Source organism: Dipteris shenzhenensis, chromosome 17 (assembly GCF_047967505.1).
Source record: "Dipteris shenzhenensis isolate YYH24624 ecotype China chromosome 17, Dip_SZ_1.0, whole genome shotgun sequence".
Lineage (NCBI taxonomy): Eukaryota > Viridiplantae > Streptophyta > Polypodiopsida > Gleicheniales > Dipteridaceae > Dipteris > Dipteris shenzhenensis.
In genome coordinates this window covers 1509733-1537197 of record NC_141612.1, presented here as the reverse complement: position 1 = coordinate 1537197, position 27465 = coordinate 1509733, and the positions used below count along the sequence as shown (strand labels likewise).

General features: G+C 44.5%; 3 protein-coding genes across 3 annotated transcripts in view; all 3 read right to left on the bottom strand.

Moving 5' to 3' along the window:
* Positions 1-343: 343 nt before the first annotated feature.
* Positions 344-27465, bottom strand: part of LOC147891506 (DNA-directed RNA polymerase I subunit RPA12-like) — a 47522-nt gene continuing 20400 nt past the window's right edge. The window contains exon 6 of the mRNA XM_087388903.1: positions 344-716. The gene's annotated coding sequence lies outside the window, so the exon portion shown is untranslated. The remainder of the gene's footprint in view (positions 717-27465) is intronic.
* LOC147891508 (uncharacterized) lies at positions 18226-18675 on the bottom strand. The gene has a single exon (XM_087387980.1). The coding sequence runs from the start codon at positions 18673-18675 to the stop codon at positions 18226-18228; it is 450 nt and encodes a 149-aa protein (XP_087244106.1).
* Positions 24207-24905, bottom strand: LOC147891507 (uncharacterized). The gene has a single exon (XM_087387979.1). The coding sequence runs from the start codon at positions 24903-24905 to the stop codon at positions 24207-24209; it is 699 nt and encodes a 232-aa protein (XP_087244105.1).

Sequence of the window (27465 nt, the reverse complement as noted above, 5' to 3'; positions counted from 1 at the left end):
TATGAAATTCTCAAAATAATAAGCTGTATATATCTAGAGCAATCCAAGAATATGCCCAAACTCATTCTCTAACGATACAACAAATAGTGCAGGAGGTTGAAAACCATAGACTCCATCATGCATAGCAAGGGCCAGCTAATATGATATCGTCACCATCATCAGAACCCAATGGTGGGTATAGATCATAGTATAAACATAAGATGTCTGAGTCATGCTGTAGCAGAAACATGTTTGCAAAAGGTTGACTCACCAAACTCTTGGAAATTCAAATTGCCATTTAAATTAAACAAATTAATGCCAAGCTTCACATAGAAAGATAGAATTAAGAGAAAATAATAGGAAAATAGTGGCATCGCATGGGATCCAAATGAGGATCCACAATCCATTCCAAAGATAAACTTCAGAATTTCAACAATGATGCTTGGTTTTGATTACAATAGCAATCTCAAAATTTTGAAGAAACTTTTCACGATTTGTTTTTTCGACGAACTTATAAATCTGGAAGTTCCTATATATATATATATAATAGTATTTTTGTAATCAGCTCCTTCACAATAGTAAGGATGATATCCAGAGCTGAGTAGAACTGCCCAAAAAATTATTTGATGTAACCAACAATAAATCTCGTCAAGGACTGTGACAGATACCAAAAACTCAGCCAAAGAAGGTGGCTGAAACATAGATCTTCAAGAAATTCAAACTTTTCCTCTTAAGCCCTGTCACAATCAAGTGCCCATCACTGACATTAGTATCTTCAACCCAGTATTAAAAACCAACTCCTACATAAACTGGAAAACACTGCAGGAACAAGATCCAATATCCACATAACCAAGACTGAACCTCAGCAAACTAAAGTACTCGAACAGGCAAATGACGAGTACTCTCAACTAGTATGCATCCAAAAACATCAAGATGTCAATTTTGATATACCTTCACATGACTAGAATATATATCTAAGCTTACAAATTACATTTTTTTATAGAACAAACAAAAGAACAAAGGAATCTTTTTTTTAAATGAGTAAATGAGAAAAAAAGAAGAAAAAGAACTTGGTAAGCAAAGCTACAATTAAGATCTCATAAGTACTCAAGGAAAAGCTGCCATCTGAGTTTCGAAAGATTCCGGAATCTCTTGGTTAAACCTAGTGCTTACTAAGTTTTGAAATCACAACCAAACAACAAAAATTTTGAAAGCAAAAAGGAAGAAACAAGCAGAAAATTAGAAGAAGAAATGTGGGGGGTGGGGGGGGGGAGAGAGAGAATTAAATGAAGTTAAATTTCCATCATAACCCTACCTAACCCTGAAGTTAAATTGTAAAAGAAGCAGAAAGAAACAACAATTAATATGAAAAACAAGTTAAAAAAGCGAGTGGGAGAAATAATATGAAAAACAAAATAATATTTATATTTACACATAGCAGAACTAAACTAAACAGGTACCTAAGAGTATATGAACTCCAAAAATAGAACAAATCTAAGAACTCAAAAGAAAATGGGCTATGAAGCTCCCCACTTTGGATTTTGGTTCTACAATCAAGGATCCTAAACATACCCAAAGCCGAATATCCGAAGATATAACGACTATAACAAAGGACAGAGCGGAGTAGCGTGGAAAAGGCAATCTCAGCGAGAATAGAAATGCTTCTATTGTGATGAGCCTGGACACAATGCAAAGACTGCGCCGATCAAAACAAGCATGAGTTAGAGGAGTCGTAACCAGCAGCTAGCATGGGAGCAAAAAAAGCTTTTCTTGGTGATGGCATTGAGTGTCGCTGAGATCAGGCATACTGATTGAGGTGACCTTGTTTTGATGACCTATCTTAAGAGATGGTATAATGAGCCAAAGGTACCAGGAACCCTTGTGAAGGTGGAGGACAGTTTTGACGACCGATCTTAAAGGTTAGGATTAGATGAGACTGAAGGTTGTAGTGCAGTGTTACATGTAGAAGCCTCCCAAGAGGTACCTGAATTGATTCAAGCAACCAACTAGATGGTGGGAACCATATGGTATGTATTCTATCTATGCATAAAATTAAATTTCAGCTATTTGTTTTGCACAGTGTTTGCCACGTCTTTCACGAGTAGTGATGAAAACCTTCCTGGCGGATACAAGAGAAACTCATGTTGCAGAGGCCATCAACATATACCTAGATGAATCCATGAACATTCCCAAACTCATCCTCTAAAAACACAACATAGTGCAGTTTCAATCTCACGATAGTCACTCATAAGATTGAAAACCATAAACTCCATCACGCATAGCAGGGACTAGCTACTATGACATCCCCACTAACGTCATCAGCGCCCAACAGTAGGGGTAGACCATAGTATAAAAATATGCTCTCACACATACAAATCCACACACCCACACATACTTGAGGATCCATTTATACAAAGTCTTCGTACTGAGTTTCTGTCAGCACTCCAGAGGTGAAGGGCAAACTCAGCCATGACGAAGGCTAGCACTAAAGGAGAAGGCTAATCAAAAAGTAGTCCAAATCTCTTCATTCATGCTGCATGACTTCTGTCAAGGTCAGTAATGACGACTTCAAGAAGCGTGAATTGCTGACATGGACAGGTGATTTGGACGTCTCTTCAAGGCCTAGTTGCATGATGTTAGCAGCGAAAAAGGGGGAGCCTGTTGAAGCCTTTATGGTGCAGACAAGAATATCATCAGCAGAGAAGGATGTAAAGGCCGGATGGAACCGCATGGAGCTCATCTAGAGCTTGTATTTGGATATTGCTGGAGGGAAATCCAGGAGTTCTGGAATTGCATTTGGAGATTGGGATCTATGTGGAACAGCCACTGGGGTCTCATTATTATGTGTTCCTTGGTTGTGTATGATGCTAGAGTGATGACCCTGGAGGCATGGTGCTTGGCCAATCTAGGCTGTCTTTAGTTTGTGAGGGCGACAGCTGGATGAACTTGATGCCACTTCCAGGATTGCTCAAGAAAGCTGGCACGTTCATGATTGAGGAGAAAGTACCATGGACTGTTGATGCTACTTGAATTGTACCTATGTTCTCGTGGCTTACCTTGGAGGAGTTGGTTGAGGATTCGACGACCAGATATCGAGGACATCTCCTACTTGTTCCTGATGGCTTCTCCATGAAAGCTAACGGAGCAGTGAGTGTATTATTCACAGTGGGTCGGTGAAAGGAGGTGTTGGATATAGTAGTCACTGTTGTGATTATCATGGTCACACCTCCGCACCTATGAGCCCCCATATGAGGAGGACATGGGGGAGTTGTACCAACAGCAAAATAGGGCTCTGAGAGAGGCTACCATAAGGGCAGATCTGATAGAAGGAAAGATTGGACAGTGGATGCCATGTGGACAGCATGGAAGGCTGTCTGTCACATGGATTAAGGGCTGTCTATGTGGCTGTGTATAGCCAGCTATGGGGCCATAACAAAGGCCGAATGGGCTGGAACAGGACTGCGTCAGATGATGCAGCAGCCTGGAACAGAGAATCCCTGCAAGGGAAGCACACATGGGCTGCCAGGGCTGCTGTCTAGGCCCCGGCACTGGTCAACTGATCTGGGACAGTGCAGCAGCAGGTCGAAATTGTACCAACAGGTGACTTCCACACGGCAGTCTGGAGCATATCTGGGTCGGCAGTTCGGTGCAGATCTGGTCGGGCTGGTCTGCAGATTGACAGGGGGCATCCATCCCCTATATAAAGAGCCCCAGCCTTGGCTCTCATATCTATTCATAGAGCCCCAGCCTTGGGCTCTTATATCTAATCATAGAGCTTCAGCATTGGCTGCTTGCAGAGCAGCAGGGAGGCCAGGATTCATCCTTTGTTGCCTCATTTCTAGGCTGCAGTTCCAGCAGTAGGGAGGTCTAGAGGTACACTAAAGAGTTAGGTCTTTGGCGCCTCAGGTTTGGGCTGCTCTACAAGCAGCAGGGAAATCCAAATAACCAGGAATCAGGGACCATTGTGCCTCACCATTGGCTGCAGACAGAAGCAACGAGGAGGTCAAGGATCAGGGTACAAACAGTACCTCACCTTCATGCTGTCCACCGGAGCCGCAAGGTGGTCTGTGTGAACTTTGAAGGGCATCTACTCAGCCCACTGAGACAGTGTTTTGAAGGTGGCAGGAGGTAGGAGAACAGTTTGTGGTGCCAGGGGTCCACGTTTAGGCAGTACCTTGCCTCCTAGATGGTGGCACACTGTGCAAACCTTTGTTCTAGATTTTGTCCATCTTGGAAAACATATTTACTGTTTCTACTCTCATGTGCATTGTTTTCTACCGTCGGCATCTATCTGTATTCAGTTGTGTACACAAAAAGGACAAGGAGTGAGATTCAAGTTAGCACTGTGTGATTTCTGAGAAAACGTTTACACAAGATTTCGCTGCGGGAGTGTTGATACAGCAAGAGATCTCCATCTCTGTTTTCTAACATGGTACAAGGGCCCTGAGGAAGACTCACAAGTGGTGAAGCTTAAAAGGTGAGAACCTTTGGAAGGAGATCTCAGTTCAGGCTTGTACAAATCACCTCCTACATCTGAAGGACAAGCACCTTTGCAATAAGGACGGTGATCAAGATTGAGACAGGTGTAGACCTCCTAAGACTCTCACATCCTCGTCATGGCCAATAGACTACCCATCCCAAGAGTTGGGGGCTTGGGGGTACAAATTACCCTTTCTGAAGGAAGAAGATCCGGAGCCACCTAGTTGAGAATGATTTGGGACATTACGACAAGAGTGGAGCTAAGGCCTCAAGACATCGAGAATGCTGCCAGGGTAGGGATGACAGCAGCAGATCCTGATGCAATTAGAGAGTGGGTACTGTGTAATGCAGAGGCCCTAGCCATAATCATCGGTGCGACTTAGCTCTCGCATATTCAGCTGGCAAACACGGTGTTTCAAGCATGGACCATTCTAAAGGACATGTACGAGACCAACAACGCAACTCGGATCCTCGATCTAGAAATGGAACTCTACAACATCTATACGGAGGAGGAGGACACATTACAGGATCATATCACTAATATGAAGGTAGTGAGGGATCAATTGTCAACAGTTGGTCAACAAATGGATTCGGCTCAGCTAGCCAAGCTTTTGCTTGGCATGCTCCCCAGGAGCTGCAACCATGATTGAAAGGCAACGGTTGGCACCAGTCACATTCGAGGAGCTAGTGCCTGTAGGAAGAAGCTCGGGTCCAATGACAAAGACTTTGTTGCAAAAGACAAGGGCAAGGGCACAAGAAAGGGCAAGCATGGCAACTGCAAGCCCCATAAGAAGAGAGATGAAAAATCTGATGATAAGGAGAACTCTTCATCTAGTCGAAGCAAGAAAAAGAACCAGCCAAGGCATTTGCGAAGGACTGTAGAAAGAGGAAGGCTAATTAAAGAGAAGGAAGGAGTCCAAACAAGAATTAGAAGAGTCAAAGCCAATAGCAAATGTGGTAACAAAGGCAAGAGAGTTTTTCTTGGTGACAACTCCAGGTGTTGCCAAGATTAGAAAAGCAGATTAAGATGAACCTATTTTTATGTCACGCGCATCCGCGACTCAATCCAGGATCAGAGCTAGCACCTGGGAACGAGACTTGCTCCCATCGGCTCTCTGAGAACTGAACCTCTGGGCCCCTTATATAGACTCGGGCCCAATGCGTCAAAAATAGCGAAGACCTCTAACTGGTTCGTACCCTTGCCACTCAACCCGAGAATCAAGCCTGCCTAGCCCTAAGCCTCCCCAGGCTACCTGAGCTAGTCTTCTGTACCCAATACGCGTCAGATATCAATCCGCGCACATGACATACTTCCCCTCCTCTAAGAACTCACTCCTGAGTGCGATAAAAAACCCGAGAATGTCCTCTGGAGGTTCTGTAATGTCTCCCATGTTTCATCCTCCTCAACACAATCATTCCACTTGATCTTGTATTCTGTGATAGTTCAATTACGAATCTGTCTTTCACAAAATTCAAGAATACTCTCAGGTTCGTGTGGAATAAAAGTCAAATTTGTAACTTCTATTATTTCTTGAGGAGAAACAAGTTGATCATCCGCACCCAGTAACTCTTTCAGTCTGCTGACATAAAAGACTGGATTACTTTAATATCAGAAGGCAATTCTAGTTTATATGCTTCTTTTAATAATCTTGAACGGACCACAGTATATGGGGGATAACTTCGGAACCAAACCAGTACTTAGGCTCTTGGATTCCTTGGGAATTCGCAAATATACCATCGTTCCTTCAAAGAACTCTCTCGGTGAATGATATCTATTAGCATAAAATCTATCCCGATCTTGGGCACTTCTAATAGACTCCTTGGCAAACTGCAACATTTCTTGCATGTCTTGCAAGAATGTCTTTGCAGCATCATTTTGGATTTCCTTTAACCCAACCATAATTGGTGACTTAGGTTGAAACCTGTACATAAGCATAAAAGGACTGTAACAGAACTCGAATGCTTTGCACTGTTATAAGCAAATTATATCATAGGGAGATAATCTTCCCATGAAGACTGTCTCTTAGAAACATATGCACGAAGCATATCTTCAACCAATTGGTTGACCTTCTCTGTACTGCCATCAGATTGTGCATGATTTGAGGAACTCATACTTAGAGTAGTTTCCAACTTCTCAAAAACAAGTGTCCAGAAGTTACTTGTAAACTTCGAGTCCCTGTCGTTGACTATGTCAGACGGCAAACCATACAGCTTAAACAAGTGGTCCACAAACTCGTGAGCCAGTTGAACAGCTGAGATGGTTGTTCTAGTAGGTAAGAATCTAGCCATTTTTGTCAGACGGTCCACTATGACCCAAATGGAGTCGTGACCCTTGCGCGTTCGAGGCAAACCGGTAATAAAATCCATGGAAATACTTTTCCATTTATTACTCGGGATTTGCAATGGCTGTAATAAACCCGCGCTTCTAAGGCGTTCTGCCTTAGTAACCTGACAAACCCAGCAACTTACCACATAGTTTTCAATAAATGCACGCATCTTAGGCCAATAAAAGGTATGCTTCAAAAGAGACAAAGTCTGATGTATACTTGGATGTCCAGCACTAGGAGGAAGAGAGAGAGGGTGAACTCGAGGCTGATAAGAGGGGTTAGGTGAGAGAGAGTGAGAGGTGTAGCTTCGAGAGAGTGGAGAGGACTATAGGAGAGGCGTGAGAGGAGACGCTAGGCAAGCAATGGGCTGAGGGGATGCCCAGGGGATCCCATGTATGGTCGGGGCTGCGCAGAGGTTAGGTGACACCATGCACGAGAGTGTAGAGGAGTGCGCCATAGACTGAAGCAAGATTGCGGCCAGGCTGCTATTTCGGGGAGGCTGGACACTAAAAAAAGCACCACCCCTCCAAGTTTAGACCATCGCATAGATTTAGTACCTTGGGCTCAACCTATTAGTGTCCCACCTTATAAGATGAGTTAGCTTCACAACTACAAGATTATCTAAATATGGGCTATATTCGCTAAGTAAATCACCTTGGGAAGCACCTGTCCTCTTAAGAAAGAAGAAAGATAGTTCGTGGAGAATGTGTATAGATTATAAACGATTGAATAAAGTGACAATTAAGAATGGATACCCACTTCCTCGTTCCAATGATTTGATAGACCATTTGGCCGGAGCGAAGTATTTCACTAAGATTGATTTGCGTACGATTTATCACCAAATCCGTATCTATGCTAAACACATAGATCGAACTGCATTCCGAACTAGGTATGGCCACTACGAGTTTCTCGTATTACCTTTTGGTTTGACCAATGCTCCTGCTACCTTCCAACAAATGATGAACGATTTGTTCCAAGATTTTCTAGGCAAATTCATTGTCGTGTTCTTAGATGATATCTTGGTATATAGCCGAACGCTAGAGGATCACATTGGACACCTCCAAATTGTCTTAGTTATTCTAAGACAGCATAAGCTCTATGCCAAAATGAGTAAATGTGACTTCTTTACGAAGGAGATCATTTACTTAGGACACAAGATTTTGTCTGAAGGTATTAGCATTGATCTGGATCATATCCAGAAGGTCTTGAAATTGCCTATCCCTCAGACTGTGAAACAACTTCGTTCTTTCCTAGGATTCACGATTTTTCTACGGAAGTTTGTGCGTGATTATTCCAATATCACGACACCTTTGACCAACATATTGAAAGGTCGCGGACGCAAGTCTACCCAACCAATCTCTTGGAATGATGCATTGAACAAGGCTTTTGAAACCTTGAAGTTAACTATCAAGGAAGCACCCGTTCTTGCATCACCCGATCCTACCCGGCCTTATGTTTTAGAGGCCGATTGGAGTGATTTTGCAATTGGAGCAGCTTTATTCCAAGAGGGCAGACCTGTAGCTTTTGAGAGTAAGAAGCTAGACGACACCCAACATCGTTGGCCCACGCTAGAAAAAGAACTCTATGCAGTTGTGTATGCTCTAAAGGTTTGGAGACACTACTTGTATGGTTCAAAGTTTCTTGTGTTGACCGATCATCAGTCAATCAAGTATGTGTGTGATGGGTCTGAATTGAGAGGAAGAAAGGCAAGATGGGCAGAGTTAATGCAAGATTTTGATTTTGGAATACGTTATCATAAGGGTTCGATGAAAAGTGTGACAGATGCCTTAAGTCGAGTCAAGTTTGTAAATGCTATGTCATTTACAAAAATATCCTCAGACCTATTTCAATCCTTGAGAGGGCTTTGCGCAACTGATAGTCATTTCAGTTCTTATTGGCAGGATGGAAGCTCCATGGTTGACCACGACTTAGGGATTGTGCCACCTACGGTACAGGCGGCGGGAGGTCAGTGGATGATTAGGAACGGCTTGCTGTTCCGGAGTGGAAAGATATGTGTGCCAAATGTTTCGGATCTTCGATCCGAGATTCTCTGGGAGTGTCATGATGCTCCTAGTGCTGGACATCCAGGTATACATCGGACTCTGTCTCTTCTAAAGCATAACTTTTATTAGCCTAAGATGCGTGCATTTATTGAAAACTATGTGGTAAGTTGCCGAGTTTGTCAAGTTACTAAGGCAGAACACCTTAGAAGTGCAAGTTTATTACAGCCATTGCAAATCCCGAGTAATAAATGGAAAAGTATTTCCATGGATTTTATTACCGGTTTGCCTCGAACGCGCAAGGGTCATGACTCCATTTGAGTCATAGTGGACCATCTGACAAAAATGGCTAGATTCTTACCTACTAGAACAACCATCTCAGCTGTTCAACTGGCTCACGAGTTTGTGGACCACTTGTTTAAGCTGTATGGTTTGCCGTCAGACATAGTCAACGACAGGGACTCGAAGTTTACAAGTACCTTCTCGACACTTATTTTTGAGAAGTTGGAAACTACTCTAAGTATGAGTTTCTCAAATCATGCACAATCTGATGGCAGTACAGAGAATTGCCTCCTGATGTTAAAGTACATCCAGTCTTTCATGTCAGCAGACTGAAACAGTTACTGAGTGCGGATGATCAACTTGTTTCTCCTCAAGAAATAATAGGAGTTACAGATTTGACTTTTATTCCACACGAATTTGAGAGTATTCTTGAATTTTGTGAAAGACACATTCGTAATCGAATTATCACGGAATACAAGATCAAGTGGAAGAATCATGTTGAGGAGGATGCAACATGGGAGACATTACAAAACCTCTAGAGGACATTCTCGGGTTTCTTACTGCACTTAGGAGTAAGTTCTTAGAGGAGGGGAAGTATGTCATGTGCACGGATCGGTATCTGACGTTTACTGGGTACACAAGACTAGCTCAGGTAGCCTGGGGAGACTTAGAGCTAGGCAAGCTTGATTCTTGGGTTGAGTAGCAAGGGTACGAACCAGTTAGAGGTCTTCGCTATTTTTGACGCATTGGGCCCAAGTCTATATAAGGGGCCCAAAGGTTCAGTTCTCAGAGAGCAGATGGGAGCAAGTCTCGTTCCCAGGTGCTAGCTCTGATCCTAGATTGAATTGCAGATGCGCACCTGCATCATAGCGTAGCCCAAGGCCCAACAACAGATCCCAAGCTTCACAATGCCACCTGGTGGTATGGGACACTAGGCTGGTTAGAATCTGGTTGGGAGTTCGTGCCAATAGCTCAGCTCGTGGCTCGGAGGGGACATCTCCTGATTCGGGATCGCATCCCGTAGATGTCATGGTTGGGTGGTGAGCAGCCTGCTCAGTTTCCTCACATTTGGTGTGTTCTTGTGTTTGCTTGCAGATCAAAGGTTTCAGGAGTGCTGGGGTCGTGTCATGTATGGACATGCAAACTTGCATTTACTTCTATACGAAATTTCGTACAGCTTGTACGGCTCATGCGGCTACATTAATTCGGCCTCATTTATTGCTCCAAAACTCACACGCTTGGTCCGTACAGTAGTACAGACTGATGTACGAAGCATTTATTACAATACGAAACTGTACGGGCAGCTTTTCCAGCCAGTTTGGGGTTGTTTCAGCATTCCTAAGCTGTTTGATGCTGTTTCGTGAAGTGTGCCAGCCATTTGAAGCCTTTCCTCAGCACATTTCTTCATTTCGAGGCACATGCTTGGTGTTTGAAGACATTTGGAGCTTGCTGAACTGATCAGGAGGCCTCTCCTTGAGCCCTTTCCTTCTCATTTTGGCTTACCCTTGCCTCACGCTGGGAGATTCCCTCCATTTAGATCACTCTCCTCTCATTTCCAAGTGCTCTCCTCCTCATGGGAGCACTTTCTCTTGCTGTAACTCTAATTTCCAGCCCTCTCTTGGCATCTCTCATTGCCATTTGCTGTCATTTTCACCTCTCCTTCAAGGGTGAATCCCTCTGCTCGCATTTGGACTCATTGCCATTTGCTGTCATTTTCACCTCTCCTTCAAGGGTGAATCCCTCTGCTCGCATTTGGAGCCTTTTCCCTGCTATTATTTCGAGCTACACCATTGGGTAAGCCTTTGTTGCATTGGTTCTTTCCAATTTATGCTTCATTTGCATTTTGGAAAGGCCTCGTGTTGCCTTGGAAGTGTTTTGCCTTTTGATTTTAAGAGGTTGCCCTTCTCTCATTTTCCTTGCCAATTGGTGCATTTGCCTTGAATTTCAGCACCATGACTAGCAGCAAGGATGATTTGTTTGGGATGCTTGGGGCTAAGGACAAGCTTGATGGCACAAATTACCCCATGTGGGCATACATGATGGGGCATGTCTTGGTTGCCAAGAATTTGTGAAACATTGTTTCAGGCGCTGAGGTCAGGCCTACACGCTGCCTCTGGTACTGCAGGTACTGCTTTAGGCTCGTGATGGGTCTAATGCTACTTCTGGGGCTGCAACATCTTCTACTACGGGTACTTTGCCTCCTACACAGAAGCAGATTCAGTGGGATGGTCGTGATGCCAAAGCACATGCCTTGATTGCTCTTTTAGTTAAAAGGATCATTATCCCTCATGTCTAGTCTTGCAAGACAACAAAGCAAGCGTGGGATCAGCTTGCATCCTTATATCAGGTACGGAATGAGGCGCGGTGGGTTTCCTATCTCTGTAAGCAGTTGAAGCACTTGAAGCTTGAAGAGGGTGGTAACATGGCCTATCTTACCAATGTAAAGAATATGAAAGAGCAGTTGGCTAACATTGATGAGGTGGTGCCTGATTCTCAGCTTGTTTCTAATACCCTTGATGAATTGCATGACTCTTATCAGGGCTTTGCTACTACATTAAGGTTGGTTGTAGGTGGCAATGCCAATCATGTTGGAATACTGAAAGGAAAGAGTAGAGTGGACACAAAATCAGAATACTTGCTTGTAGAATGAAGAAGAAAGAGATCCTTAAGTAGGCACCTCATACAAGGTCACTGACATCACTGATGACCTCAAAGCTCCACAATCATCTCCTCAATCTGCTCCTAGATTCACTCAATCATCCTATGTGGCTTTTCCACCACCTAACTGTGCTTGTGGGCACCTAACTGTGCGTCTAGCACTCACACATAGAAACATAAGGTGTGCCTGAGGCATACACCTTGAGATATCCCAACAAACCCCCCCTCAAGAAAATGCCTCAAGCTATGTCAAGGATACATCTAGTCTCATAGTTTCTCATGCCATCTCATGGTGGTCAAGGATAAATCTATGGCTAGGTTCTCATGCTAGCAAGGGTTCCCTTGGGTGTAAGGTAAACAGAAAGGGATACAAACAGACCTTCCAATGGTTATCTCCCTTGCATGTACATGCACACAATGTCTGCAAGAGGTACCATGGAACAAAACATACACATGGCCTACATCATAAGGTGACCAGAGGTGTTTACAAAACACACAACACACAATAGTTTATTTTCATTCATTTTGGAGGACTATCCAGGCTGAGTACCTTGACATAAAAAGAGAGATCTGGAGCATACATGGAGATGATTTAAAATGCATAATCTTCAAAGGATGCCTCATCTTGTGGAGGCTCATTCACTGTAAGTAGATTTGCATTTTCTGTCTTTGCTTTGGCTTTGCAAAACTTCTCACTATGGTTGTTTTTGCCACAGTGCTTGCATGGATTAACTTTGAAGCAGTCCTTTGAAAGGTGATTTGTCTTTCCACAGTGATTGCAAGGAGAATACTTGCCCTTCTGGAATTTCATAACATAGGCAGTGTCATTGCCTTTCCTTAGCTCCATATGTCTTTCTTCTTCTTGGAGAGCTGAGATAATGCCTTCAAGGTTTGGATTGGGAAGATTCTTCAAAGTGCTAACAATGTGATCAAAACTTTCAGGCATACTCTTAAGTAGTACTGCCATTGCATCATCAGGGGTGATAGGAGAGTTGATAGAAGCTAACTGAGTCATAAGACTCCGCATATAGTTGACATGAGCAGCTAAAGTAGTATCACTTGCCATCTTTAATTCAAAGAAAGAGATTTTAAGTGATAGTTTAGATATGTGAGAGCTTGCACCAAAAATCAAATCTAGCTTCTGCCATGCTTCCGATGGAGACTCCAAGTCAGATATATGATGTATGTAATCATCACCCAAAGCTAAAGCAATTATACCATATGATTTTTCTTCTCTTGCTGGATCCCTTGCCGGTCGTGTCGGAGCTGAAGATTCTCCAGCATTTGAGGCCGTAGAAGAAGCGGTAGGAGTAGGTTTGACAAGTCCCCATAAGTTCTCCCGCATCAATGCAAATTTTACCTTCATTTGCCATGTATGGAAGCCCTTTCCATTGAACTTCTCAAGATTATATAAGGTAGCCATGAGAGGGTCTAACCCAGATATTAGGCAGTGTCTATCTCTCTTACAAGGCAAAAAGAACTGAAATATTTCCAAAGTATAGGCACTTGATGTAGCAAATAGTAGTGACTAGTTTTCAAACAATGATGCTACTTTTGCATGCTTCATAGGAGTGGATGAAATAAACACTTTCCAATCACAACCAGGTCTAGCAAGTCAAAACAAAACTGAAGCAACACTTGTAGTGAAGTTATTAAAAACTTCAAAAGACCAGAAATGCTAGAGTAGCATTTTATGTAGCATCATCTTCAAAAGCTAGTCAAAACTGTCAAAACTAAAGAGCTGAACTTGGAGGGCTTGTAGCTCACTCTTCAAAGCAAGGAAAAGAGGGCTTTCTGAAGCAAAAGAAAGCTCATATACCAGAGAGGGTCCAGCACAGAGGTTGGACGAAATGGTGCGTACTTTTGCCCGGGAGAGTTGCTACAGGCTGAAACTGAGTTTTAACGATTTCTCCCTCGTTACTGAACCAAATGACTTGAAAAATAGCTCAAAATCTTCGTCTTGAGGTCGCCCATCTACTCCTAAGAGGGCTCAGGCAATGGCGGAGCAGGCAGGGAGTATTGAGCAACAGAAGAAATTCGCTGTTTGGAGAATGGCAGCCACCACAGACGTTTTTTCTTCAATTGCTTGCAGGTGGAAGTTCGCCCATACTAGAGGAGTTTCCAGCTCAGAGGGTTTGGGCAATGGCCGTTTGTAGGTGGAGAACCAAGCTCTCAAAGATTTTGGGAAGAAAGAGGAAAATGGAGAAGAAGAAGATGAAGAAGAAGATGATGATGTGGCAGAAATGGGTTCAAGGGGGATCAAATAGCTCTGATACCATGTTGGAATACTGAAAGGAAAGAGTAGAGTGGACACAAAATCAGAATACTTGCTTGTAGAATGAAGAAGAAAGAGGTCCTTAAGTAGGCACCTCATACAAGGTCACTGACATCACTGATGACCTCAAAGCTCCACAATCATCTCCTCAATCTGCTCCTAGATTCACTCAATCATCCTATGTGGCTTTTCCACCACCTAACTGTGCTTGTGGGCACCTAACTGTGCCTCTAGCACTCACACATAGAAACATAAGGTGTGCCTGAGGCATACACCTTGAGATATCCCAACAAATCATTATTCCTTTGACCAGCTGGTTACCCTCTTACTTCAGGAGGAACATAGATGTGCGAACCGCAACGCTTCTATGTCTAGTGATCAAGCCTTTGCTGCCCAGCATAAAAACAAAGGCAAAGGCAAGGTTGCAGCTGGTAAACCCCCTCATTCACATGCTGGTCACTCCCATGATGCTTCTTCTTTTGGGGATAAGAAGAAAAAGAAGAGATGCAATTATTGCAGGAAACCTGGGCATGGCATTTCTGAATGCAGGAAAAGAATTGCATCTGAGAAGAAGAAAGAGTCTGGTCTTGCAGTATTTGGTTCTCCTAGTCCAAATGATCGACATGAGTCAGCTAACTTTGCTCAAGACCAGCGACCCAACAGACCAACCAAACCTGAAAGGACAACGCACCAATGCTGCCAACAGGTCAGTTAACAATGAATCTGTATCTGTAGAGCCATGGTAACAAATACGCGACCCAATCTTCAGTATGTTGTCTCACAGTTGAGCAGATATATGCAAAGCCGTGAAGCGTTATCTTTACGTATCTCAAAGGCACTCAGCATTTGGGCCTTCTTTATGAGGCTGATTGTTCACTTGTTATGCATGGATTCACTGATAATGATTGGGCTTGTTGTTCGGACACCCGTGTGTCAGATATTGCCAACTGTCTCATGCTTGGTACTTCATGCATCTCTTAGTTCAACAAGAAGCAAAATACAGTTGCTACTTCTAGCTATGAAGCTGAGTATAGAGCAGCTTTTACAGCTACAGTGGAGTGTTTGGCTCTGGAAGTTACTTGCAGATCTTTATGCATGCTCCTACTGTCATCTTCACTGATAGTCAAAGTGCTTTGGCTGTTGCATGGAATCCCATTTTCCATGCTCGCACAAAGCATATTGAGGTTCACTATCACTATGTCAGAGAGAGATTATTAGTAGGTGATATTCACTTGTCTTATGTTCCCACTGAAGACAAACTTGATCTTTTGTACTCTATACAATCATGCATTGCTATATCCCTACAGGATCAACATGTGCAACCATGACATTAGATATTCAGGTATCCTGAGCCATGTCCAAGATACTTCAAGAGGGGGGTTTGTAGGCGATTCTATGGGCTATCCATAGGTGCCACTCATTCCTTGGTATGTGCCTTGTAGGCCTAGTTACAATCACTTAGGTCAGTTGGTATAGTTAGTACATGTACCACTTAGGACAATTAGGACACATAGTCCACTTAGCCCTAGGGTTTTGTTATGTTGGCTCTCTCTTGAGCCTCCACTCAGTTTTTTGCAGCAATTCATTACAGCAGCTCATTTTTGTCTAAGACTCAAGGGGGCTCTCAAAAAATATATAAGGCTAAGTATCTCTTTTATGTTGATAAAGTTTGCCTTATGAAGAACTAACCCTTGTATGGCAATGCAAGGAGAATAGTGGATTGTTTTCTTGAGCCTGATGAGCTCAAGTATCGGTACAAGTGATCATTGCCCAAGTGTTTCTTTCACTTACTTGGGAATTAAAGGTGGAGTTGCTGTTAGGAATGTCACTGCCCCACCTGTGAGCCCCCGATTGGAGGGGACAAGGGGGCAAGAGACTGTAGGGGGAAAAACAACTGAAGTTACCTGGCTGTGTGGAGGACTGCGCCAGCAGCCTACGTGGAAGATTGTGCCAGCATCATACGAGGGCACACGGAGCAGTACAAGGGCCAGCCATGTAACCGGCCTTTGACTGACAAAGGGCAGTAGATCTTACTCTATTCTCTCACAACACCAAAATACAACCGCCATGACACGTCCCAACACTCCTGAAACCTCTGATCTGCAAGCAAACACAAGAACACACCAACATGAGGAAACTGAGCAGGCTGCTCACCACCCAACCATGACATCTACGGGATGTGATCCTGAATCAGGAGATGTCCCCTCCGAGCCACGAGCTGAGCTACTCGCACAAACTCCCAACCAGATCCAAACCAGCCTGGTGTCCCATACCACCAGGTGGCGCTGTGAAGCCTGGGATCTGTTGCTGGGCCTTGGGCTACGCTATGATGCAGGCGCGCGTCTGCAACTCAATCCAGGGTCAGACCTAGCACCTGGGAACGAAACTTGCTCCCATCGGCTCTCTGAGAACTGAACCTCTGGGCCCCTTATATAGACTCGGGCCCCAAGCGCCAAAAATAGCGAAGACCTCTAACTGGTTCGTACCCTTGCCACTCAACCCGAGAATCAAGCCTGCCTAGCTCTAAGCCTCCCCAAGCTACCTGAGCTAGTCTTGTGTACCCAATACACGTCGGATACCAATCCGTGCACATGACACACCATGTTCCATTGCCATTGCCCAAACACAATACTTAGAGCATACAATTCTACAGCATAGCATCACTGAGCCAAACAAAACAAGGGAGGCTAGAATGCCCCTACTCAATAGCATACACCGTGACACCTGTTGGCCCCAACACTTGGGGCCCCTTGCGGTATTTATTTATTCACTAGTTAGGTTCCCTTCAGTAGCCAAGCATATCACAAGCAGAGTAACCCAGCGTCATGCCAAGCAATGCATCTACACAAATGAAAGCCATTACTGAGCCCAAGGCTTGCCACTGATTCCCCAGGAAGAGAGTATCACAACCAATTCCCCAATCCTCTCTCGGGCCAATGGCAGGGCATCCAACCTTCCAAAAACTCAGGCAAGAATGACAGTAGCACAAAGCAGAAGAAGAAGACAAGAATTCGGCCAACAAAAGGAGCCTGTTTCAGCTCGAAACAGCCTCAGAAAATGGTTGAACAGCAGATAGCAAACTCTGGTAGGTCCTTGACTGCCTTCCAGCACCAGAAAAGGTTATAAGAGAGAGAATCCATCAAGCTGCAGCAAATCCGCCATGAATTCATCCACCAGAATGAAGATTCCAGCCCACAGAAACCTCAAAAATCAGTGCGCCTTGAACCAGACAAGAGCTAGGAGTGAGGCGTCCAAGAATATGGCTTCAAATGAAGAAAAATAGAACTTCTGTCGCAAAGAAAGTCGAAAAAAGCTTCAGAAAAGGCCCAGAATGAAGACGTAGTGGTCCAGGGAGCATGCCAACAGCTGGAAACACCCAAGGGAGAAGAATTGTCGCCGAGAAAGCTTCAAAAACGACCTCAGCCAGCCAAGAGAGCTGCAAAAATCCGCCATCTTCTTTTGAAGAATCCTCTAGTAGGAGAGAAGACTCAAAACAGCAGGGAAGACTAGGGAAGGGCTCCAAGGCCTTCCAGGTGCTTCCAGATGTGACACACGGATGCCATAAGTCAAGGAGAGAGGCCACACATGCTCACACACAAACACATGGCAAAAAAGGTGTGCCCCTAGGAGGGTCACTTGGTAAATCATGACCCTAATGCTTGGAACCAATAACCCTAGTATATAGGACCTCTAGTGGGTCTGTTTTTAAAGCATGACCCCAGTGAACTACACCAATGACCCTATATAATAGGACCAAGCTAATAGCACTAGGAGTTGCACTTGTTGCACATAAAATCAAAGGTACCCTTTGGAGTGCCCCTAGCTTGGCACCCCTAGGCTAAATTCCCCTCTTGAAACAGCAAACTATCATGTTTGATGTCCCAAAAATACAGCAAATAGAAAAGGGTATCACAATAGGCATAAACAGCCCATAATCCATAGTACAACACCACGATAAGTACAAAAATACAATGCACATACGGCAAGACTGCAAATCCATCCATATGGTAATGTATCAACCATCTGGAGTGTCATGACCACTCATCATAGAAGTCTCGCAGCAGAAACACTGTGAGCATCAGTGCCTCGGATGGAACCACAGTGTCACCAAGCGACCTCTAGATATCATGTGAGCCTGTCTGCACTGTGGGAGCGGAGGTGCTACCCCCCCCATGAGCATCCGGTAATGCTCCAGACCTGTGCTCTGCTGAACAAGAATGAGCCGCTACCGCAGTAATGCCTCAAGGTAGAGCTGTAAAACCTGTGGTGAATCTGCCAATTCATTCTCTTCCATCCAGATCACATCGTTTGTAGGATAATTCTTGCACTTCACTCGATAGCATCTAGCAACTCTACCGTTAACCTTCCGATCCTTATGTGCCACAATCTGCTCAAGAATCAAGACCTCATCTTGCTCATCAACTTCAAGTTGTTCTTCAACTGGGATATCCTGTGGCACTTCTCCATGAAAAGGCTTCAACAAGCTAACATGGAAAGCATTGTGGATGGTACACTTCTTAGGTAACTTCAGCCTGTAAGCTACCTCATTGATCTTCTCAAGAACTTGAAAGGGCCCGTAGTACCTCATATTCAGCTTGGTGTACAGCTTTACCTTCCCTTTCTTGCTCTTGAGGCGTGCCTTAAGAAAACACAGCAATATCCAATCACCTTCCATGAAGACCAGGTTCTGCGATGCTTATCTGCAGCTCTATTCTGCTTGTCCTGACTGCATTGAAGGGCATACTTAACCTTTTCATACGCTGTCTGCAAGTCTTTCTCATACTCATCAGCCACAATTATCCTCTCTTTTGTATGCAAAATAGGAGAAACCTTTCTCGCACCTTCCACTATTTCAAACGGTGCCTTACCCATGGAAGAATGCATTGTGTTGTTGAATGCATACTCAATCAGCGGCAAATACTATTCTCATTTTGCTTTGTACTTAGACACATAACAACGCAGCAAATCCAATGTTGTCGAATTTGCCTCTTCTGACTGGCCATCAGACTGTGGATGATATGAGGAAAACAACAGTGAGGTACCCATGTTATCAAACAAACCTCTCCAAAACATACTGGTCATCCGTGGATCTCTATCGCTCACGATAGACTCAAGTATCCCATGGTACTTGAAAATAAACTTCAAGAATTCCTTTGCCATCGCTCAGCTATAATCTTCTTCCTCACTAGAATGAAATGAGCCATCTTGCTAAATCTGCAAATTATAGTCCATATGCCATCATGACCAAAAGGAGTGCGAGGGAGATCAAAAACAAAATCCATAGCACTATCAGGGTCAAACAAGGATGCCCATTATCACCTACCTTGTTTGGCCTCTACATCGACGAGCTCGAGACAATGATGCAGGCACAGGGTGGGGTATGGTGCTCTCTCGCGGGCACGCTGATCCGGATATTACTTTATGCAGATGACGTGGCTCTCTTGTCTTCCTCAGCAGAGGGGCTCCAGAGACACCTTGACGCACTACAGTCCTTTTGTGAGTCTCATGATTTGAAGGTCAACTTGGGTAAAACCAAGGTTATAATCTTCAATACATCTCGAGTCGTCATGCGCGATGAGCATTTCACATTTGATGAGTCCCCTGTTGACGTAGTTTCATCATACACTTATCTAGGGGTCATCTTTTCCGGACCCACCTTCACCATAAGACCCGTGATGCAGGTGCGCCTGAGCAGAGGATATGCTTCATTGGCTAGACTAGAGAGACACTGATTCCGCTCTCATTTTTAGGATCCACGGGCCAAAGGGTTGCTTTTTAACTCCTTGGTCCGCCCTACAAGGATGTATGGCAGCCCATGCTGGGGGCCAGATTTGTCGGATACAGAGTGGGCCAGAGTGGAGCGGCTACAGGTTCTCATGTTATCACGAATGATCCGTGGTAAGCCATCTGTCCCTCACCAAATCATTCGAGCGGAGTTTGGGTCACCCCCATCACAGCTAGATGCTGCATTTCAGGTCATTACATATCTGTACCGAGTCAGGGAGTATGGGGATCTGGGCGTAGCAGGATACCATGGCTAGCATTGTCCTCTTCTATGGCACTTGCAACAGGGGGAGATCAGAGGTGTTGGTATGCACGCATAGAGAGATGGTTTGCAGGACTAGGGCTCCATATGGACAGACTACCTCCTTTCCAATACAACATGGATGCTCCTTTCTCTCCCCTCCTATCACATGAGGCCAACCAAGTTATCCGTGAGGATCTACTACAGCTACACACATTCCGGACTTGGTTGGGCCCGAGTGATCTTCCAGTGAAGCTGAGAATCTACAGAGATCACTTCCTACATATCACAGCGGAGGGTTTCATTGATCCACCAGGATACACGTAGATTCCCCTACCCCCCTCGCTGAGGATCTCCCTTGGGCAATTCCGGGTCTCTCCACACAGACTTCGTATCGAGAGCGGCCAAGCAGAGCGGTTACCCAGGGAGAGGCGCATATGCACACTATGTGACATGCAGGAGGTTGAGACAAAGGAGCACTTCATCTTCAAGTGTCCTATTTACTATGAGATCCCAGGGCGTTTCTACTACCTCTTCAGAGATAGTTATGGGATGTTGGCCCGTGTCCTCTCCTACCCAGACCAGCAATGCTTGGCTGGTTTCATTCATGAGATGCTCAGACACCGCAATAGGATACTCCGAGCACGGAGACAGGAGCAGCCTTCTCCCTAGACTGATACCTCTCAGAGCTCTATCACGGAGTTCTTTCAGTCAGATCACATAGACCCCCTCGATGCGAGACCTCGTTATGACCGTGACCCGACAGCTCAAACAGAGGATTGACTCACAGATCACACTTGGGGACATCCCTTCCTTGTTTAGGGTCGGAGCCCGATCGACGGGGGTCACACTGGCCTTGGTTAGACGCAGAACTACGGCACCCCTAAGGGGGCGACAACGTTCTATTACTGACCTCATACCTCCACTTCCACAGCCTCATCCATCCTGATGCCTTGTTGCTGACGATGATGATGATGATGATGATGATGGTTATGATGATGCCGACGATGATGCTGAGATTGATATATATATAGTCGGGATATGACTATGTTGTACTTAGAACTTAGTACTGCCATTTTGCATTTTTTTGCATTTTGCATTGGTGTGGATGCTCGTTTAGTAGCTCCACTACCACAGCTCATTATATCGGGTTTTTCACAGTCTCATAGACCCATCAGTCTTTCGAAGACTTTAATAAACTTTCTTTCTTTCTTTCTTTCTGCCATGGTCTATCTAGTATAGGCAAAGGCTGAAGTAAACCGGGCTGCTTCTGCCTATCATACTTCACGTTCTGACAAATGATGCATGACCTGACATAAGCCTCAACATCCTTCCGTAGAGAAGGTCAATAAAAGTAGTGCTCCACTACTTTAATTGCAGCCTCAATACCCCTATGTCCTGCATACGGTGGGGCATTACTTTCAATGACCACCTTATACAACTCGGACTGATTCCCCTTTCATGTTTACATCTATGACTTGGGTTTTACTTCTATAAGTCAAGGTAAGCTTCTTATCATGTGTATCAATGATAGCATGAACACGGTACATCCAAGGCATCCCCAGCAAAACATCACACTCACGTAAAGGCATCACATAAAAACCCTCATAATCCACAGAGTCCTGAATGTGAATCCGTAGCTTCCCTATGATAGGAGTGACAGAGGTATTGAGCTCCGGATTAGCCATGTTGGCCTCACAAAGAGGGCCAATCTCCTCTGGTCGATGACCCAACTGAGCTACAAGTTCACGAGTTATGAAATTTGCTTTGGCCCCCGATTCAAAGATGTACAAACAATGCTGATCCCGTAGCTTACCCAGGGAGAGGCGCATATGCACACTATGTGACATGCAGGAGGTTGAGACAAAGGAGCACTTCATCTTCAAGTGTCCTATTTACTATGAGATCCCAGGGCGTTTCTACTACCTCTTCAGAGATAGTTATGGGATGTTGGCCCGTGTCCTCTCCTACCCAGACCAGCAATGCTTGGCTGGTTTCATTCATGAGATGCTCAAACACCGCAATAGGATACTCCGAGCACGGAGACAGGAGCAGCCTTCTCCCTCGACTGATACCTCTCAGAGCTCTATCACGGGGTTCTTTCAGTCAGATCACATAGACCCCCTCGATGCGAGACCTCGACATGACCGTGACCCAAAGCCTGTGACCCGACAGCTCAAACAGAGGATTGACTCACATATCACACTTGGGGACATCCCTTCCTTGTTTAGGGTCGGAGCCCGACCGACGGGGGTCACAGTGGCCTTGGTTAGACGCAGAACTACGGCACCCCTGAGGGGGCGACAACGTTCTATTACTGACCTCATGCGTCCACTTCCACAGCCTCATCCATCCTGATGCCTTGTTGCTGACGATGATGATGATGATGATGGTTATGATGATGCCGACGATGATGCTGAGATTGATATATATATAGTCGGGATATGACTATGTTGTACTTAGAACTTAGTACTGCCATTTTGCATTTTTTTGCATTCTGCATTGGTGTGGATGCTCGTTTAGTAGCTCCACTACCACAGCTCATTATATCAGGTTTTTCACAGTCTCATAGACCCATCAGTCTTTCGAAGACTTTAATAAACTTTCTTTCTTTCTTTCTTTCTACCATGGTCTATCTACTATAGGCAAAGGCTGAAGTAAACCGGGCTGCTTCTGGCTATCATACTTCACGTTCTGGCAAATGATGCATGACCTGACATAAGCCTCAACATCCTTCCGTAGAGAAGGTCAATAAAAGTAGTGCTCCACTACTTTAATTGCAGCCTCAATACCCCTATGTCCTGCATACGGTGGGGCATTACTTTCAATGACCACCTTATGCCTCAATGGTTGCATCACACATAGCTTACCATGCATCATCATGAATCCCTCCTTGAGTGTATAATGATCATGCCAATTGCCCTCCATAAGCTGATCATAAATACGTGCCAAAGCATCATCTGTAGCATACTGCTCCTTCATGGCATCTAGCTCATTGTGATAAGCAATAGTAGCTGCACATACCTGTGGTTTCTTAGACATAACTTCCGTACGTGGCCTTCTGGAAAGTGCATCAACCACTACATTCTTCTTTCCAGCCACATCTCGTGTGCTTCTCTGACAGCTTTCTCTCAGTGAGAAAGTACCACAACAATTGGTGATTAGTTTGCACATAAAAATCAGCACCTAAAAGGTAGTGCTTCCACACAGTAAGAGCATGTATTACAGCTACCAATTCTTGCTCATATACATTCATGTTGTGTTCAGTATCTTGGAGCAGCCTACTCTCATATGCAATCACTCTCCCTTCCAGCATAAGAACTCCACCAACACTGTTGCCGCTTGCATCGCATTGAAGAACAAAAGGCTTTCACAGGTCTCGCAAAATGATAACAAGATCATAGCATAACTTTTCCTTCAGCTCATTGAATGCTGCAATTTCTTTCTTCCCCCAACGGAAAGGCATTGCCTTCTTTTGTAAAGCATGTAAAGGTGAAGCTATCTCAGCAAAATGGCGTATGAAGCGCCTGTAATATGAACACGTCCAAGAAAACTACGGACTTCATCTAGGTTCTTCATTGGAGGCCAATCCTTGATTGCCTCTATCTTGGCAAGGTCCATCCTTACTCCATCCCGTGAGATGATATGTCCCAAGGAATGGATCTCTGGCATGAAGAACTCTCTCTTTTTAGTGTTGACCAGCAGCTTATGTCTCCTGAGCTCTGCAAATACAACTACCAAGTGTTGCCTATGCTCCTCTTCATCTTTCGAGTGCACAATAATGTCATCAAAGAATGTTCCCACAAACTTTCTGTGCTCTCTGAAAATCCGGTCCATCATGCAATTGAAGGTAGCAGGAGCATTAGTCAGACTAAATGGCATAACAAGAAACTCATAAAGCCCAAAAGTAGTCCTGAAGGCAGTCTTGTGTAAATCTTGGGGCCTAATTCGTATCTAATGGTAACCACTCTTCAAGTCAACGCGACTAAAGATAGCTGATCCCTCTAATCGATCCAAAATATCATCAATGCATGGGATGGGGAATCAATTTTTTATAGAGATCTTATTCAGAGCCCTGTAGTCAATACACATTCTCCAAGATCCATCCTTCTTCTGCACTAGTAGGACGGGATAACAATTTGGAGAAGAGATGGAGAAGAGCTTGGCTGAATCAGCCCCTTCTATAGCAATTCATTCACTTGGAACATGATCTCCTCCTGTTGTGCCGCACTAACTCTGTATGATGGTCGGTTCGGTGGAGAGCTGCCAAGAATGATGTCAATGGTATAATCTTCTGGCCTTTCGGGAGGTAACTCCTCTAGGAGTTCATTTGAGAAACAATCTTGAAACTGAAATAAAAACTCAGTTTGCTGTTTTTCCAGCTTGAAGAAATTAGATTCAACCTCTATTGGTTCCTTTTCTTTTACAAATATCAAATACGCTGAAAGATGCTTTTTCATAATGGAGGAAATTGCCAAAGCGGATACAACTCGGACTGATTCCCCTTTCATGTTTACATCTATGACTTGGGTTTTACTTCTATAAGTCAAGGTAAGCTTCTTATCATGTGTATCAATGATAGCATGAACACGGTACATCCAAGGCATCCCCAGCAAAACATCACACTCACGTAAAGGCATCACATAAAAACCCTCATAATCCACAGAGTCCTGAATGTGAATCCGTAGCTTCCCTATGATAGGAGTGACAGAGGTACTGAGCTCCGGATTAGCCATGTTGGCCTCACAAAGAGGGCCAATCTCCTCTGGTCGATGACCCAACTGAGCTACAAGTTCACGAGTTATGAAATTTGCTTTGGCCCCTGAGTCAAAGAAGTACAAACAATGCTGATCCCGTAGCTTGCCCCATGCTCTACACATCTCTGTCTTCTTCTCATCAAGCTCACCCAATGATATTAGGATTGTGGCCAGCACTTGGCTTGAGTTTCTTGCCTCTGAGGTCCTCTTTTGTGCCCTGATTAGACTCAGCCTGAGTTGCTGCAAGTTCTTTTCTGTTCTTGTTAGGACAATCTGCTGCCCTATGACCAATCTCTTTGCAGAGAAAACACTTCCCTTCAACGAACAATTTATTCCTCTCTTCAGAGGTGAAAGTGTTGGAAAGGTCACCTCCCCATCTGTAAGCCCCCATATGAGGAGAGCATGGGGGGGTGAACCTAGGGTTTGAGTGTCTGTCACATGGGCATCTAATTGGATGTCATGTTGACACGTCCCAGCACTCCTGAAACCCCTGATCTGCAAAATAACCACACACAACATCAGAACTGAGCAGGCTGCTCACCACCCAACCGTGACATCTACGGGATGTGATCCCGAATCAGAAGATGTCCCCCCGAGCCACGAGCTGAGCTACTGGCACGAACTCCCAATCAGATCCAAACCAGCCTGGTGTCCCATACCACCAGGTGGCGCTGTGAAGCCCTGGATCTGCCACTGGGCCTTGGGCTACGCTAAGATGTAGGCGCGCGTCCGCGACACAATCCAGGATCAGACCTAGCACCTGGGAACGAGACTTGCTCCCAACTGCACACGGAGAACTGAACCCCCTGGGCCTCTTTTATAGACTCGGGCCCCGGCGCCAAAAATAGCGAAGACCTATAAATAGTTCGTACCCTTGCCACTCAACCCGAGAATCAAGCCTGCCTAGCTCTAAGCCTCCCCAGGCTAACCTGAGCTAGTTCTGTGTACTAGTACACGTCAGATACCAATCCGTGCACATGACATACTCCCCCTCCTCTAAGAACTCACTCCTGAGTTCGCTAAGAAATCTGGAAATGTTCTTTGGAGGTTTTGTAATGTCTCCCATGTTGCATCCTCCTCAACACGATCCTTCCACTTAATCTTGTATTCCGTGATAGTACGATTTCGAATCTGTCTTTCACGGAATTCAAGAATAGATTCAGGTTCGTGAGGAATAAAAGTTAAATCTGTAACTTCTATAATCTCATGAGGAGAAACAATTTGATCATCTGCACCCAATACTTCTTTCAGTCTACTGACATGAAAGACTGGATGTACTTTAACATGAAGAGGCAATTCTAGTCGATATGCAACTGGTCCAATTCTTTTAATAATCTTGAATGGGCCACAGTATCTGGGGGATAATTTCGGAACCAAACCAATACTTAGGCTCTTGGATTCCTTAGGAATTCTCAAATATACCATCGTTCCTTCAGAGAACTCTCTGGGTGAACGATGTCTATTAGCATAAAATCTGTCCCGATCTTGGGCACTTCTAATAGACTCCTTGGCAAACTGCAACATTTCCTGCATGTCTTGCAAGAAGTTCTTAGCATCATCATTTTGAATCCCTTGCAATCCTACCATAACTGGTGACTTAGGTTGAAACCCGTACATAAGCATAAAAGGACTATAACCTGTACTAGAATGCTTTGCACTGTTGTAAGCAAATTCAATCATGGGTAGATAATCTTCCCATGAAGACTGTCTCTTTGATACATATGCCCGAAGCATGTCTTCAACCAACTGGTTGACCTTCTCTGTACTGCCATCAGATTGTGCATGATCCGAGGAACTCATACTTAGAGTAGTTTCCAACTTCTCAAATACAAGTGTCCAGAAGTTACTTGTAAACTTTGAGTCCCTGTCACTGACTATGTCAGATGGCAAACCATACAGCTTGAACAAGTGGTCCACAAACTCGTGAGCCAACTGAACAGCTGAAATAGTTGTTCTTGTAGGTAAGAATCTAGCCATTTTTGTCAAACGGTCAACTATGACCCAAATAGAGTCATGACCCTTGCGCGTTCGAGGCAAACCAGTAATAAAATCCATGGAAATACTCTCCCATTTATTACCTGGAATCTGTAATGGCTGTAATAAGCCCGCGCTTCTAAGGCGTTCAGCCTTAGTAACCTGACAAACCCGGCAACCTACTACATAGTTCTCTATAAATGCACGCATCTTAGGCCAATAAAAGGTATGCTTCACAAGAGACAGAGTCCTATGTATACCTGGATGTCCCGCACTAGGAGCATCATGACACTCCCAGAGAATCTTGGATTTTAGGTCCAGAACATCAGGCACACAAATCTTTTCATTCCGGAACAGCAAGCCGTTCCTAATCATCCACTGACCTCCCGCCGCCTGTATCCTAGGTGGCACAATCCCTGAGTCCTGGTCAACCATGGAATTCCCATCCTGGACTTTCTGCTAATAAGAACTGAAATGACTATCAGTTGCGTATAGCCCTCTCAAGGATTGAAATAGGTCGGAGGATATTTCCGTAAATGACAAAGCATTTACAAACTTAACTCGACTTAAGGCATCCGCCACACTATTCAACGAACCCTTACGATAACGTATTTCGAAATCAAAATCTTGCATTAACTCTGCCCATCTGGCTTTCCTTCCTCGCAATTCTGATCCATCACACACATACTTAATTGACTGGTGATCAGTC